Source organism: Podarcis pityusensis (genome assembly GCF_964106645.2).
Source record: "Podarcis pityusensis genome assembly, chromosome: 14".
Taxonomy (NCBI): Eukaryota; Metazoa; Chordata; class Lepidosauria; order Squamata; family Lacertidae; genus Podarcis; species Podarcis pityusensis.
Window position 1 is genome coordinate 40,741,958 of NC_138039.1, and position 17,141 is coordinate 40,759,098.

At 40.7% G+C, this 17,141-nt stretch overlaps 1 protein-coding gene across 2 annotated transcripts in view; it reads left to right on the forward strand.

Moving 5' to 3' along the window:
- FBN1 (fibrillin 1) overlaps window positions 1–17,141 on the forward strand; it is a 224,960-nt gene that overhangs the window by 109,389 nt on the left and 98,430 nt on the right. For both annotated transcript variants that reach the window (XM_080980204.1, XM_080980203.1), the window contains exons 16-19: window positions 6,207–6,329; window positions 7,632–7,784; window positions 10,217–10,270; window positions 11,219–11,344. In XM_080980204.1, coding sequence (XP_080836330.1) covers window positions 6,207–6,329; window positions 7,632–7,784; window positions 10,217–10,270; window positions 11,219–11,344 — 456 coding nt within the window. The remainder of the gene's footprint in view (window positions 1–6,206; window positions 6,330–7,631; window positions 7,785–10,216; window positions 10,271–11,218; window positions 11,345–17,141) is intronic.

Sequence of the window (17,141 nt, forward strand, 5' to 3'; positions counted from 1 at the left end):
GCTATATACTTGTGGTGAGACATATGATGCTATGATGTGGTGGTGCTGGTTATAGCATTAGCATTTTTGGTGTCCCGACCTGTCCCCTTCAGTAAGGTACTTTAGCCAAGGCTGGTTTCTATCCATCCATACGACTTGACATCAGACCAGTGCCTGATATTTAGTCCACATAGATGGATTCCCATGTTGATTACAGGGATAGCCTGGCCAGTAGGACCCTTATTTTCCCAGGGCATTTCCTGTGTTCCTGATGGCACATTACAGTGTCTAGCAGCTGACAAAGAAAAGGGCTATTAATCTTGTTTCTTCTTCTGCTTCTCCTGCTTTATCTCATGTGCCTAAATAAGGTTGTAGTAATGAATGCTGAAAATTCTCTCAGAGCTGCGACCCCCAAATTTCCCTAGGAAGAGAGTTTGACTGTTAAACCACTATGGAAATTATAGCTCTGTGAAGGAGGATCGGGGTCTCCTAACAACTGTCAGCACCCTTAACAAACGCCAGTTCCCAGGATCCTGTGATGTAAACCATGACTTTCCAAGTGGTATATTTCTTTGCTTAAGAGCCTCATTTCTAGCTCCAAGCAAGGGATCACATCGCAATAGCTTGCTCTCATTTTGCTATAGCAGCTATGTATTCCCCCACAGTGGACTAAAGAACCAGCAAATAAACGCTACATGATGTCATTACACTGTACTTTCATTCTTATGCCATAAGGAATCAAGTGCTTATAATTCTAATTTGTCCCATTTTCAGCAGGTTTGTAAGCACTAACCAGAAACAGGAGCAAGTAGTAAAAAATAAATTGAAAAATGAGCCAATTTTAAAACAGATTTTTCTTTTCATAAAATACAAATGTTTTAGCTTCAGGGATTGAGGCATCAGTAGAAAGGTTTGTTGACAATATGAGAGGTTTGAAATCCCCCAGGTAAGCTAGCCTGTATCACACCTGACACTTCACTCCCCAAAGAGTTGCAAGGAACCAACAGGATGTAATGGCTTTGTTAGCCTGCTTTGAAAAAGAACTATTAAGGTTGCAGTATTTGGCACACCTACCTGGGAACAGCATTAAAAACAGTGGGACTTGCTTCTGAGTAAACATGCACGGAATTGCATTACTTCTCTGAAGTCTTCTGCACCCTTGCCTGAGTGGCTAAATTCTTATACCCACTTCTGTGGGAGTAAATCCCATTGATACCTACTCCTAAGGAAAAATGCTTTGCAAATTTCATTGAACACAGTGAGAAAGATCTGAATAAACATGCATAGGATTGCACCTTAACTCAGTTTAAACCATATTGCCTATTGCATCTGGCAGTGAGGATCTGTGCCTAGGATCCAGACAGCAAATAGACTTAATATTGATACTTAAAAGATTTATAGTGAATGTTTGAATGGTGCATATCATTGTTTTAAATCATAACCACTGAGATATGTTTTTGAATGAGTAATTTAATTATTTAGCCGTTTTTATACCCTACCCGCTAAACAAAGTTCTTAAGGCATCTTACAATATATTTAAAACACAGTAAAACAGACAGCGATGCAATAGTCACTACAGCAGGGCAAAGGTATATATAAGGTTTTGCTCTCCACCATCCCTGTTCTCCAGTGTGCCAACGGATGCTATTCTGGAGCCTAGAACTGACTGAAGCAGCTAGGTGTTAGTCCCACACTAACTAGGACTTCCTCACTGGTTGGCTGTTGTTGCTGTCTCTCAGAACCCCTTTCTCTGGTGGCAGATGCAGGAAGTGATGCTAGAGCAAAGATGTTACAAGCCCCCCCCCCCCCGGCTCTCAGATGTTCCAGCTGTCACTCTCTGCTGTGGAATCTATGGAGCCATAGCAGGTCAGCTAGTGAATAGTCCCCAGCTCAGTGAGTTTTAGTCCCTCACATAATGGTCTAAAAATAGTTTGCTAATAATAATAGCAAATAAAACATTGCTTGTTGTCTGCTGTTACTTTCTGATTTTTAATATTGTTGTAAGTCTGGCACATAATAAAACAGATGACTACTACGAATAACAGCATGCTTCAAACATTGAAAGCACTTGATTTCAGTGCAGCGGGCCTGTAATGTAGGGCAGTATTTTTATCCCCACATTTGCAGTGCTGATACTGCAATGCTAGTATATTGGTAAAAGGGTTAACTAACACCTTTGGGTCAGAAAGTTGTTCATGTATTTTTACCTTTGTAAATATATAGTACAAGCTACACAGTTTCTTGCACCTTTAATAGTGGATGATGCCACTGTGGATGTGTTTCATAAGCATTTAGTTTCGGATTTAAACAATGAGTGAATTTGTTTGGATTTGAAACAAGCCAACAAGTGAAAGCATTGAAACCATTCAACATAAAGAGACATCACATTCATAGAAAGAAACTCCCGTGTTCAGCTCTGTGTCTCGAAGCCAAATGGCAGAGAGTATTCTTCCAAAAAGGTGTGCCTAGCAGCAGTGCATCAAATGAGAAGTGTTTTGATTTTTTTTCCAAAATGGCAAGCTGTTCAGCTAATAATTCCTGTTGAAAACTGGAACTGTTTTATAGGGCTTCCCCCTTCTTATACCTTTCAACACTTGTAGAAAGCCTTATAGTCAAAGTGTTAAGCACGTAAATGTGTTCAAGTCTAGACTTCTGGATCAGTTAGGCCGTTCTGTCTCCAGAGATTTGAAGAGCCAAGATTTGAGAGACACTTCATACTACTATCCTTCTCATTTTTTTAAAAAAACCCGTCCCCAGATTTGTGAGTAGTGGGATTCTTCTATGCTTGAAGATAAGCAACAGCTAAGGTTTCTACCTTCTTGGGACCACATTTTGTCCATGCATTTTTAATACAGGAATTTATGTTCCCCTTTTTCTGTATAAAATAAACTCAAAGTGGCATACAGAAAAAGTTCACAAAACAAAGAAAACACAATAGAAACAGTTCAAATTGCTGTAATCATCATCATCATCACCAAACCTTTTGTTGGCATCGCATACAAACATCCAAAACAAATCAATACAGAATTTCCACTTCCCCAGTGGCACAAAACATTTGCTAAAAGAAAGGAGGCAGAGCAGTCTATCATCACATCTCTTGGTCTCCAGGGAGATCAGACGTCTGCAGTGTATTTCAATGATGAAAAACCAAATAGAGATATTTAGCCATTAACTTGGTGAGCTCCTGATCATTCCCCAGTAATAGAAAATGTATGACCTCCGACTCTGGTTTCCATTTGGGGATACAGAGTTGATCTAGAAATTGCTGACGGAGATCAGCATATAGTTTACAATTGAGAGCAATATGTGTAAGGGTGGTAATCAATATACAGGCAGTGACCATTTTGTGTGTGTTCAATTGATGTGTGACAGCTCACTCGTGGGTCCTTTTGGACCCAGAATGTGGCAGGGTGGGCTTATGCGTGCTTTGCTGACGTGTGCAGAGGCCAGGAATGCAACCCCCACGCAAATCAGGGGGTGTTTGTACTACAATAAAACCACGAGTAGGATGAAACAACGCAGCATGAAAAACAAGGACACAATTTAAACCAATGCTGAAAGCTTGATAAAATAAAAAAGGCCTTTGCAGTTTGGCCCTAGGGCTCACCTTTTAAAATCCATATTTTGTTTGAATAGAGGCAAATAAAACGTTAAGATAATGGCCAATTTGGAAACTGCGGAAAGGCTTAATTTGTTCACCTTTCTGGCCCAAGGCGGGAGGTTGGATGCTAATGTGTCCTAGGCATACATATATTAAAATACAATCAGAACACCAACTCTTGGATAAGCAACACCATACTTGGTGCCAAACAACACAAGCTAAGTAAAACACAGAGGTGTTTTGCTCTGTACTTGCCCTTTTAAGGTTGAGGGGTGAAAAGAAGAAAATGTCACACATGCCGATTTTTGTGTATATTAAGGCGAGCTGTTACGATGTGATTACATTGTGAAATGTTACACATCCTCCCGCACAATATTTCAAAAATATCCCCTTCTTTAATCCTTAGGGTTTTGGTTTTTTTTAGAAAAGTAGATGATCACCATAGCAGGGGAAAAAATGTTGTTTGCTTCCTGCTGGGACACAGGTTTTGTTTTGTTTTTTTACAAAAGCTTGAGTAATTTGGCATACGAATTCAAAGAGTGATTGGTACCAAATCGTTTTCCAATTTGGTAAATGCTGGGGGACATGCTGTGCGGTACAGTGTTGCAGAACAAAGGCAAAATTTTGTGAAGTTGGAAGACATCAAACACAGGAGCAGCCAATGTTATGCCCTGCAGATGTTTCAGGCTACAATTCTGTTCATCCATGGATGTTGGTCATGCTGGCTGAGGCTGATGGGAATTGTATTCCACAACACCTGAAAGGCAGAGTGTTGGTTGGCCTAACCGCCTGCCCCAAACAGAATATCCTACATATTTGCCATAGGAATGGAGGAAAGTGCCTTTTTATTGGTCCTTCTAGCTAGTATTGTCTATATTGACTGGCAGCAGCTATCCAGGGTTTCTGACAGGAGTCTACCCCAGCCCTACCTGAAAGTGCCAGGATTAAACTTAGGATGTTTGGTGGAAGGGCCCATAGCTCAGTCATAGAGCATCTGCTTTACATGCAGAAAGTCTCAGGTTCAACCTCAGGATCTCCCAAGTAGGGCTAGCAATGAAACCACTAGATGGACCAATGGGCTCACTCATTCCAAGGAAACTTCCTATGTCTGAACTTTGGCACTGGACTAAAACAGCTTGTACCAGCTTGCTGTCTGTGACAGACACAATGAGACCCAGCCACCCAAGTTGTGGGCAAGGCAGAGGTGGTCCACAACCATCAGAAGGAACAGCTTCATAGAGCACTTACCAGTCCATTGAGCTTAGATCACTAAAAAGTGTTCTTTGCGAAAATAATATTACAGTCATACCTCGGAAGTTGAACAGAATCCGTTCGACTTCCAAAACGTTCGACTTCCAAAGTGCGGCTTCTGATTGGCTGCAGGAACTTCCTGCAGCCAATCGGAAGCCACAGAAGCCCCGTCGGATGTTCAGCTTCCAAAAGAACGTTTGAAAACCAGAACACTCACTTCCAGTTTTCAATTGTTTGGTAGCCAGAACATTCGACTCTCAAGGCATTCGGGATCCATGGTATGACTGTATAACACAAATAAGCACTTTTAAAAGCAATACAGAGTAAAACAATGTAATAAAATTAGTTAAAATCCAGGAGGAAAAATCACATAGTAGTGAATAGTAGTGAATAAAACTGACTCAGATACTTTTGGGCATCACCTGACCCCTCTCCTCCCCAGCTTCTGATTGTTAATTCCATTCATTCCATTTCTTGCCTCACTTTTACTATAAGGTCCCAGGGCGGCTTACAACAATGAAATACGCAATGGAAAACAATTCTGTTTATACAAACATTTAAAAATACTTCCAGTGCAGACTGAGATAAGTATATCCACTACACTAAAGGCCCAATTCCTCTAGCATTCAAAATGGACCTTCGGCTAAGATGGTATCTCCTGTAGAGCACAGTGATCAATAGAGTATATATAGGGTTGCCATATTTCAGTAGTTGTTGAGGGGGTTTTTTGACCAAAGTTTTTTTTGGCCAGGGTACACTTTTATCCCTTCACATTATAGGCCTACTTCAGCGTAACTCCTGTCAGGTTTCAACCTTATTTCTAAAACCTCGAAGAAGGGGACTGTGTGTCCTTCCTAGGCTTCTCCCTGTTGGATTATGCCTGAGTTGTCTGCCAGGCACTTCTACAAAGTGATTCCCAGGTCCTGGGAGAACCAAGCATCTATTTAAGCTTGATAGAAAAGAGATTTGGCAATTAAGAATGTTTGCCCTCTTGTGAAACACTATCCAAATGCTTTTTATTCCTCCTTCCCATAGGTTTCTTGCATATGTATCATTCGTTTTTGGATTATTGTTCTCCTGGGATTGTATGAAAATATATCCTTTGTGAAGGAGGAACATTCAATTCAGAGGTTTTATAATTATCCCGCTCAGAGAATGGGACAGCTTCCTCTGAATTATGCTTTTGTTTCATGGGATGAGCTAATGTTGTTTTAAGTTACTTTTGCTAAGTAACAAGTTATTGAATGAATTCCCTTTTCTCTTTTATCTGGATAAACTATGAATAAGCAAAATGGAATATGCACATATCAGCTCAAGTAAATGAAAACTGCTTTAATTTTTAATTTCTTATGTAACCTATTCTGTTCTTTGGCAGACATTGACGAGTGTGAGACATCTGGAATATGCATGAATGGGCACTGTGTGAATACCGAAGGCTCCTTCCGATGTGAATGTCTCCCTGGCCTTGCCGTTGGACTGGATGGGCGTGTATGTGTTGGTAAGATAAGCTCGTTATGCCGGCAGCTACAATTCAGTTCTAGATTAAAAACCACAAATAGTTGTAGAACATGCCATCTGTCTGTGACTCATAAACTAGCTCAGGTAGAAAAGTGTTACACTAGGATATGTCTTTGGTAAGTCTCCGTGAGAAGGGAGTCTCTACAGTGAGGGGACCATCAAGACCTTGGCCCTCCAGATGTTTTTTGGCCTACAACTCCCATGATCCCTAGCTAGTAGGACCAGTGGTCAGGGATGATGGGAACTGTAGTACCAAAACATCTGGAGGGCCAAGGTTGAGGAAGCCTGATCAAGACCATGTGCTCCTGCTTTCCTAACAAACACAGAACAAGATAGGTACTATGCAACATAATTTTTGACATGTTATATCCTGCCTTTTGCTCATTGTAGAACCCGAGGAGGCATTTGTGTGGTTCCCCAGCAGAAACTCATTGAGGCCCTGGCCAGATCAAGACATCTTTCTGTTTCAGCAAGGTGGTGGCTTCATACGCCTTCAGACCACACCCCAGCCAAGCAAAACTGACTTTCCTCTGCATTTTAAGTCCTTGACTAAAAAGTGCAAAGAGAGGAAGCTGAATTGTTTTATTAAGCAGAGTGTGAAGTCTTTAGGGAGGTTATATCTCAAAGAGGTTGAAACATCTAAAGGTAAAGGTAAAGGGACCCCTGACCATTAGGTCCAGTCGTGACCGACTCTGGGGTTGCAGCGCTCATCTCGTTTTACTGGCCAAAGGAGCCGGCGTACAGCTTCCGGGTCATGTGGCCAGCATGACTAAGCCGCTTCTGGCAAACTAGAGCAGGGCACGGAAACGCCATTTACCTTCCCGCCGGAGCGGTACCTATTTATCTACTTGCACTTTGACGTGCTTTCGAACTGCTAGGTTGGCAGAAACATCTAAAGAAAACATTTAGAAACATCTAAAGTTAAGCTAAATTACTTGACAGCCTTTTCATTTGTTCTGCAGCTGGGATTATCCAAAGTTGGTCAGATTTGCCTTGTTACATTTGGAGTAATACTTTTCAAGAACATATGCATTATAACTAAGACCAGTGCGGGATTTTATATATATATATTTTAAAAACCCTATTTGCTTGGCAGTAATGAATGTTTTCCATAGCTCAGCATTTAGACAATAAAAGGAATGGGGGGTGCAGAAGAGGAGAAGCTGGGGGGGGGTGTAGAACAGTATATGAAACGTAGCCCTAGCGGTGTGGTGTTTTTCTACAACTTTGTGGCATTATTGTTGTTGAATTGGTTATCTGATTGGTTATTTCTTTCATTTAGATACACATATGCGAAGCACATGCTATGGTGAATACAGGAGAGGTCAATGTGTTAAACCATTGTCTGGAGCTGTCACTAAATCAGAATGTTGTTGTGCCAGCACTGACTACGCATTCGGAGAACCTTGCCGGCCTTGTCCCGCACAAAGTTCAGGTACAATGTGATTTAGATTTGCGTCTTTCTGTCATAATTTTAAAAGTGTTCAAAATTGCCACAGCAGGCCACACTCTAATCATGTCTTAATAGTAGGTACCTTTTAAAAATCTTACATGCCTTATATACTGCTGTGCACTTTTAAAAACCTCTACTTAGTGTATTGAGCGGCTGAGGGGGAAAGCTGTTTGCTTGTAAAACTGCATAGGTCATGAGTCATGACAGATGATTTTTTCTAGTGAATATTCCTTAGAATTTGATAGTATGAATTCCTGTAGTGAAAGTCAATTGCAGATTCTATTTTGGTACATTTCTACATATTTTATGGTTTATATATTTTTTCTTTACTTTCAAATTTGTGTATCTTCATGACATAAAATTTGGCATTCACTTAAAGGTGCACAAAATGTTTGCACCTCTCCCCCTTATTGCCTGCTTATTCACTGTGTTTGGAGAGAAATCTCAACCTGATATGTGACAAGAGTCTGCTCTGTTACCACAAATTGTGCTAGGCAAGATTTCCAACAAATCTTGTTCCAATGGCAGATAATAATAATACTCCATAAATTTGTGTGGCACTTTATGAAGGATTAGATACTGTAAGCTTCTCAATACCCTGTCTCAAGGATTTTGCAGTCTAAAATTAGATGCATCATAGAACAGAGGAAGGGAGAGAAACAAAAATGTATTGCAAGGTATTGCAATTTCTTTTCAGAACATGGAACAAGCCAAATAATTTACATATATTTATGCTTGTAAGTTATGGATGCATTATATCTATCTATCTATCTATCTATCTATCTATCGATATATCTCTCACACAAAAAAGGGAAGCTCTGTTCAGATTGTATGCATTTTTTAAAATAAAAAAACCCCCACTGTAGCCTCTTGGCCAAATTTCTCAGAAAAACAGTATCCTGGAATGTCTAGCACTGAAATTGGCTCACTGGTTTTGAGGAAAAGGTACCTTGAGAAGCTTGTACATTTTTAACCTTTATTTTAATTGGCAGTTTTAAGAGAGAGACAGAGAATAAAGATCACTTGAAACCAATTAAGCTGGCTTTAGCTGATGTGCAAGCTTTAAGGAGGAATTGTTGTCCACTGTTTCACTGTAGGCCATGTTAGTTAAAATACCAGCAAAAATGCTGGGAAGTTATCAGACCAGGAAAAGGTCTTTATAACACCGTCTGCTGCTATCGGCTCCCCCTTTGTAACTTACACAGTAGAGCTGAAACGTTTTGTAAATGTAAATGGCCCAATGCCATTAACTTCTGTTTTGTATTTGAATTAATTTAACAGAACATTTGCACATGTGGAAACAATTTATTCTGGGCTCTTCTGCGCACCTCTCCTATTGTTAAAGATGCCAGCTCATGGAGGGTAAAATATAGGACAGCTTTCAGCTTTTGATTTTCAGGTTGTGGGTGTGGGGCAGGGGGTTGGAAGAGTGACTTTTTTCAGGAAATGCATATTGTGATGTGAACTTGCAGCTCTCAGAAGGAAGACTTCATATGTCTGCTCTGAATGAATAGGGCTATGCATTTAAAACACATGACTTCCCCTATGAATCCTGGGAACTAGGTGGACAACATGACAACTCTTGCAACCTATGAACAGATCACTTTCAGGCGAAGATAATGTATAGACAAATTTAATGATATTTGGAAAGTATTTATTGAAACCATAGTGACTTGTGAACTCATATATACATGAGGGATATCTATTTACATATAGTTTTGTAACTCTAATTACATTTTAATGTTACTTCATTATTGTTGCTATTCTGTTTTCTTTTGCTTCTTTTTCTATTTACTTTAATCTGCTGCAAACGTTTCAATTGCATATATAAATATTTTTTAAAAAGAATCCTGGGAACTATGTTTCCCCTCTCAGAGCTGCAATTTTCAGCGCCCTTAACAAACTACAGTTCCCAGGATTCTTTGGTGAGCAGGGAGCCATGTGCTTTGAATGTACAGTGTGGGTCTGTCCGGCTAGACATGAGGTGTGGGAACGGTGGACGTGGTTTTGTCCAAAACAGCTGGCAGGCCAACCTCTGAGGTCCAGCTGGCCTAATTTGGCCCACACACTAATTTGGTTCCCCACTCCTGTTCTAGATTGATTTCAATTTAGGTGGGAGCAGCAATGTAGCTTCAGACCGGGTCACCAGTTCCAATGTCAAGCAAGGATTATTGGTATTATAAAAGCTCTGTTCTGACACCGTTGTTTTGAAAGAGCTGAATGCATCTATTAAAGCAGGCTTCCTCAAACTCAGCCCTCCATATTTTTTTGGCCTACAACTCCCATGATCCCTAGCCCAGTGGTCAGGGATGATGGGAATTGTAGTCTCAAAACATCTGGAGGGCCGAGTTTGAGGAAGCCTGTATTAAAGTGTTAAAAATAAGTTGTTTGATTTTATTATTTTTTCTTCTCAGAGGAGTACCGTGCCCTTTGTAGCAGTGGCCCAGGCATTACAGCAGCAGGAACAGGTATGGTTGTGCAAAACCAGTGGGTATTGGCATTATTTGAGGAAAGGATTGTATAAACTAATGTGATTACTAATAATTGTAATAGGGAAGGACCATAGCTCAGTGGTAGATAATCTGCTTTGCATGCAGAAGTTCCCAGGTTCAATCCTCACCCTCTCCAGGTAGGGCTGGGAAACATCTCTGCTGCCAGTTAGCATAAACCAGGGTTTCCCAAACTTGGGTCTCCATCTGTTTTGGACTACAATTCCCATCATCCCTAACCATTGGTCCTGCTAGCTAGGGATCCTGGGAATTGCAGTCCAAAAAACAGCTGGAGACTCAAGTTTAGGAAACCCTGGTGTAGACAATAATGGACTAGATGACTCAGTATAAGGGAGCTTCCTATGTTCCTACTCTTCTGAAAGGATAAAAAATTAGGGATGGACAGATTCATCTCTTATTTCTGGGTATGTGCACAATTTCACATGGGTTTATTCATAAGTCCTTTGCCTTTTTTTGTATTAGTCTGTGGTTTTTTAAGAATCAAAGAACACATGAAACTTCATATTTAAATACCTTTTTAAGTTTATTTAAAAGAGAGCTGGTGTTGAGTAGTGGTTAGAGTGCTAGTGTAGGATCTGTAGACCAGGATTCAAATCCCTACTCTGCCATGAAGTCCAATGGGTGACTTTGGGCCGGTCACTGTCTCTCAGCCTAACCTACACCACAGGGTTGTTGAGAGGCTAAAAAAAAGAAAGGGGAAGAAGTATGTGTGCCACCTTGATATCTGTTTTGAGCCAAGAATTGGAGCACAAAATTTGGAGAAGTGTGAATTCTGAGCCATGTTTTGGTCCGGGTGGGAGTAGAGTGGAATACAAACTAGGGCCAGTTTGCTTAAAAATACGGACTAAAGAAAATGATCTTCCATCAGGGTGAAAAATAATATTCTTGACACCTTCCGTTTTCTAGATATCAACGAATGCGCACTGGATCCTGACATTTGCCCCAATGGAATATGTGAAAATCTGCGCGGAACCTACAAATGCATCTGTAATTTTGGGTATGAAGTGGATTCATCTGGGAAAAACTGCTTAGGTATGAAGTTTCCTATATTACTATCTAACACATTCCTGTATGGTGCCTCATTGTTCTGCTTTAGTTCCATCTAGTGTTTCTGATTTGTCAATCTGGTTTCTTCCTGGTATTTTAGCTAGCTTCTTTTCCATCTTTGTAATCCTGTCTTCCTAGTTATCAGACTGCCAGGTACTAATTCAATCGCCGTATTTTGGAGGGTTCCCCCCACCCCTATGTGAAATAGGCTGGAGGGATTCTGAATGGTGGGGAAGGGTGTAGCTCACTTGTAGAGCATCTTTGCTTCATGCAGACAGCCTCAGGGTCAACCCCTTCCATCTCCAGGTAGGGCTGTGAGACATTCACTTTGTGAAACCCTGGAGAGCCAATTTTTCTTTCTCTTTTTCATTTCTTTATCGAAAAGATTTATGAAAATAATATAATAGTATGATAATGTGTAAAATATAACAAGTGTAATTCAGTTTTTTTGAGAATATTCAGAAGTCTACTTTAGGTCTTTTTAAATTTCTTGTCTTCTTTTTTAATTTTGTTTGTATGGGATGGGATATAAATTGTAATATAGTATATTGTTGTATAATTTTGTGAAATATGTTTAATAAAGATTTTTTTAAAAATAATAAAAAATAATAAAAAAAGAAACCGTAGAGAGCTGCTGACAGTCCGTGTGAGCAGCACTGAGCTAGATGAACTGGTGGGTCTGATTCAGCATAAGGCAGATCCCTATGGTTTTGACCATGGGTCCCCAAACTAAGGTCCGCGGGCCAGATAAGGCCCGAGGGACTCGTTTATCCAGCCTGTGGCGACTTCTACCGCCCGCTGCTGCTGCCCACTCTTACTGGCGCTGTGCTGCACGGCTGCCCACTTCCGGGTTGGAGGAGCACCGGAAATAGCTTGTGCGCATGCGCAAGTGTTATTTGCGCATGCGCAAGCATTATTTCTGGTGCACATCTGGGTCAGAGGAGGCCCGTGCACATGCACACAAGCTATTTTCGGTGCTCCTCTGACCCAGAAGTGCGCCAGAAATAGCATGTGCGCACGCGTATGGGCACGCGCTCCCCTGGCCCACCGCGCGATTGGCGCTGGAGACACCAGCCCGAGGCATGGTTAATTTGCTGACCCTTGGTTTAGACTCAGGCATCCCTAAACTCAGCCCTCCAGATGTTTTGGGACTACAACTCCCATCATCCCTAGCTAACAGGACCAGTGGTCAGGGATGATGGGAATTGCAGTCCCAAAACATCTGGAGGGGCAAGTTTTGGGGTGCCTGGTTTAGACTCTTGCTTCAGCCTCCTGTTGCTGTTACATTTGCAGGCCCTTTTCTGTGGTGCACTTGCTGTGTTCCTGAAGCCACACTGTGGTCTGAATTGCACGGACTGACTTGGAAAGTAGATGCAGGCGCGAACGACAATGGCGGTCCTCTTCTGAACGGGAGAGGAGGCTCCGCAGGCAACGGGTCGTCCGCTACGGCGAAGCGGAGACCCACATCGGAAAACCCCAGGCGGCAAGAGCCTGGGGTCTTGAGGCTCGGCGGGCGCCTAGAGCGACCCTCCAAGTGCAGAAGGAACCCCGTAAGGGGCTCCGGAGCACGGAGGGGGGTTGCGGCGCTGTGAGCTGTTTCGCAGCCTGAGGAGCGAAGCTGCGCTGCTGCTGTCGGTGAGCGCTGATCCCTTTTCCTGCCAAATTACAGATTCGGATGAAAAAGCAACTAATTTGTGAGTAAAAGACTGAATCACTTGGAATTTGAGATTTTAAAAGGGAAATTTAAATTGGCTTGAACTTGGCTGTGAGCGGAGAGACGTGGAAGCAGGAAGTCCGTCTTCCGCAGCCATTGAACTTGAAAAAAAGCAATCAGCTGGAGGAGTGGAGGCTGAAAAGAAAGAGACTTTAAGTCTTACAGATCTAAGCATCTATTTGAACTTGCATCTTAAAGTAAAGACTTCAAGTTAAAGATCTGGGATTTTTATTTGTACTTGACTTTCCTCTTCTTATTGGATTACAAATTTAAAGGTGAAACCCAGAGTCAGGAGCTGCCTGAGTACTAAGGGAGCTGTCAGTACTGCAGATTTGGATACAGCATATTGGAACTGGAAACAATCTGAGGGTATTGATACCTTTTAAATTTGAAACATTCTTTTTGGAAATAAATAAGCACTGTCTGCAACAAGGTAACTATTTATAAACTCTGCTAAGTATTTGTATCTGAAGGTTCTTGGACATTAATTTAGACTCTGAAAGATAGATCAAGCTCCCTCTAGAGGACTGGATTATAACAGTGATTTTACATACACTTTTTACTTTCGATTCCCTTGCTGTTTGCTTGCTCTGGACCTTTCCATTCCCATGGGAATAACTCAGTGTGACCTTGACTGATAGATAACGTTGGAATGAGTGGCACAAGAAAAAGAGGGAGAGCTAAACAAACAACTCTAACAACTCTAACCTCAGCCTTACAGACACGCAGATCATCTGTGCCTGCTTTGCCCTCAGAAGTGGAGGGTGAGGGCGAAGCAGAGCAGTTACAATTGGAAGATATGGCCTCAGGAGCATCTGCCTCTATACTAGATAAAATCTTTGAAAAATTGGAAGCTTTGGACAAGAAAGCAGATGCCCAATCAGCAAAGATTGATAAAAATACAGAATGTTTAAACAAATTAACCACACAAGTGACACAGAATGCACAAGCAATTGGACAGCTAACTGAGGCCTCAGCAGAAAATCGGAAATTGACTGAGGACACTAGACAAAGATTTGAGAATTTAGAGCAAGAGGTAAGACCACTCACTAAACAAGTTGGGGAACATCAGATTTATCTCTCGATGATAGAACTGCGAAACCGTGAGAATAACTTAAGGATTAGATCACTACAAGAGGCAGAAGAAGGAAATCTAACTGAGTTTTTGACCAAAGAATTCTCCAAGTTCTGGAACTTGGAAGAAAAGGACTTTAAAATTGTGTCAGCTTTCAGACTTGGAAGATTCATAAAGAAGGAGAGGCCCAGAGACTGTTTGATAACATTGAGATCAAAGGAGGAAAGGGATAAGATTCTGGGATTACACTTTGTAAAATCACTGGAGGTGTTGGACAGAAGAATTGAAATTTATAAAGATATTCCAAGATTACTGCTTGACCTCAGAACCGCCTATTCTGAACTTGTTAAACTACTAAGGAGCAACGCAATTCCATTTAGGTGGGAATTTCCTCAAGGATTATCTTTTACCTTTAGAGGGAGAAAGGTTAAAGTTAGAACACTGGAGGAGAGAGACAAATTCCTGTCTACACACGGAGAGGACCTTCAAAAAAGAATTGAACTACCTGCTGGGCCTGAGGCAACGCCAACACCAACATCAGCACCTGTGGAACCTGAAGTTCCTGAGAAGATACCACCCCTTGAAAAATAACCAGATAATTCAGGATGTCTCTGCAACTGTTGAGCTGGAATATTAATGGCTGTAACATTCCGGAAAAAAGGAAGAAAATATTTCATATATTAAAAAAAGAACAATTGGACATTATTTGTTTACAAGAAACACATGTGACGAGGCTCCACAGAAAAGTGTTAATAAATAAAAGATTGGGCCAGGAATTTGTATCTTCGGACAAAGTTAAGAAGAGAGGCGTAGTGATATATGCAAAAGAGAGCCTGTCACCTAAATTCCTATTTAAAGATGAACATGGAAGAATTTTGGCCATTGAGATACAACATCAAGGAGAGAAATTGCTGATATTAGGAATTTATGCACCAAATGAAGGGAAATCGGAATTTTACAAGAAGTTGCAGGAGACAATGCTGGATTATCTAGACTACAACAACATCATAATGATGGGAGATATGAACGGGGTCGTATCAACTAACATGGACAAGTCACAAAGTCAAAATGTTACAAAAGACGGCAGACTACCTAAAACCTTTTTTGAAATGACTGACAATATGGACTTGATTGACATTTGGAGGACAAAGAACCCACTAGGAAGAGAGGGAACATTCTTTTCTGAAGCCCAACTGACCTGGACAAGAATCGACCAAATATGGATTTCTAGAGGCCTGGCACCTAAGGTCAGAAAAGTGGAAATCTGCCCAAAGACCTGCTCCGACCACAATGCAGTAAAGATGGATATGACACTATTACCAACTGGATCCTTTAGATGGAAGATGAATGACAATTTGTTTAGAGATCAGGAAATTACCAAGAAGGCCCAAAAAGTTTTGAAGGATTATTTTGAGATAAACATGAATAATATGGTGGAAAAAAGAATAATCTGGGACGCAAGTAAAGCTGTAATGAGGGGATTCTTGATACAACAGAATGCAGTGAAGAAAAGAACACAAAATGAGAAAAAAGATAAGATCTTGGATAAAATAAAAGAACTAGAGAAGAAACTAAGAGTCAATCCGAAGTCACAGCCAACTCTGAGAGAAATTAAACTTTATCAAACACAATATTCCAAATTGATAAATCAGGAAATTGAATGGAAGGTTAAATTAATGAAACAAAAAACGTTTGAGTCGGCGAATAAATGTGGAAAACTGCTAGCTTGGCAGTTGAAGAGAAGACAAAGATTAAATACTGTTACAAACTTAGAGGTTGATGGAAAAAACATCCAGAATCCAGTGGACATTAGAAAGTGTTTCCAGAGATATTTCAAAAAATTATATACCCAAGGGCCGCAAGATGATGTTGAGATTAAACAATTTTTGGCAAAAAACGGATTATCTAAATTGTCACAAGAAAATAAGACAATCCTGAATTCTAAAATAACACGACAGGAGATCGAACAAGCTATCCAGAACATGCAACTTGGCAAATCTCCAGGACCAGATGGGCTGACCTCCAAGTACTATAAGACATTGAAAGACTACTTGATACAACCTTTGATGGAGGTCAGCAATGAAATTATGGAGGGGAGGAGGGCACCGGAGTCGTGGAAGGAAGCGTTTATCACATTAATACCAAAGTCGGAAGCTGAAAAGACACAACTTAAGAACTACCGTCCCATCTCTCTCTTAAATGTGGATTACAAAATATTTGCAGACATTTTGGCAAATAGATTTAAAAAAGTTTTAAATGAAGTAATTCATAAGGACCAGGCTGGCTTTCTCCCAGGAAGACATCTGTTTGCTAATACAAGGAACATTATTGACATTTTGGAACTTTTGCAAACAGATATAAATACAAAAGCAGTTTTAATCTTTATAGATGCGGAGAAGGCCTTTGACAATATCTCCTGGAAATTTATGATGGGAAATTTAAAAGAGATGGGAGTGGGACGGGGTTTTGAGAATGGGATTGAGGCGATATATTCAGAACAGAAAGCTAAACTGATAGTTAATAATGTGGTTACGGAAGAGTTTAAAATTGAAAAAGGGACACGACAAGGTTGCCCTATTTCCCCGTTGTTATTTATTTCGGTTCTGGAAGTGCTATTGAACATGATTAGAAGGGACCGGTTGGTGGAAGGAATTCAGGTCGGTCAGAAACAATATAAATTAAAAGCTTTTGCAGATGACCTGGTTTTGACCTTGCAGAAGCCAGAGCCCAGTACGAAAAGAGCATTACAACTGATTAATGACTTTGGTCGGGTGGCTGGATTTAAATTAAATAAACAGAAAACTAAGGTTTTGGGGAAAAACTTGACTAATACAGAGTCAGAACGGTTTCAGAATGAGATGGAACTTAATGTGGTAAAAAAAGTAAAATACCTAGGGGTAAACATAACAGTAAAAAATCTAAGTCTATTTAAGGATAATTATGAAAAATGTTGGACAGAAATTAAGAGAGACTTAGATAGTTGGTCAAAATTG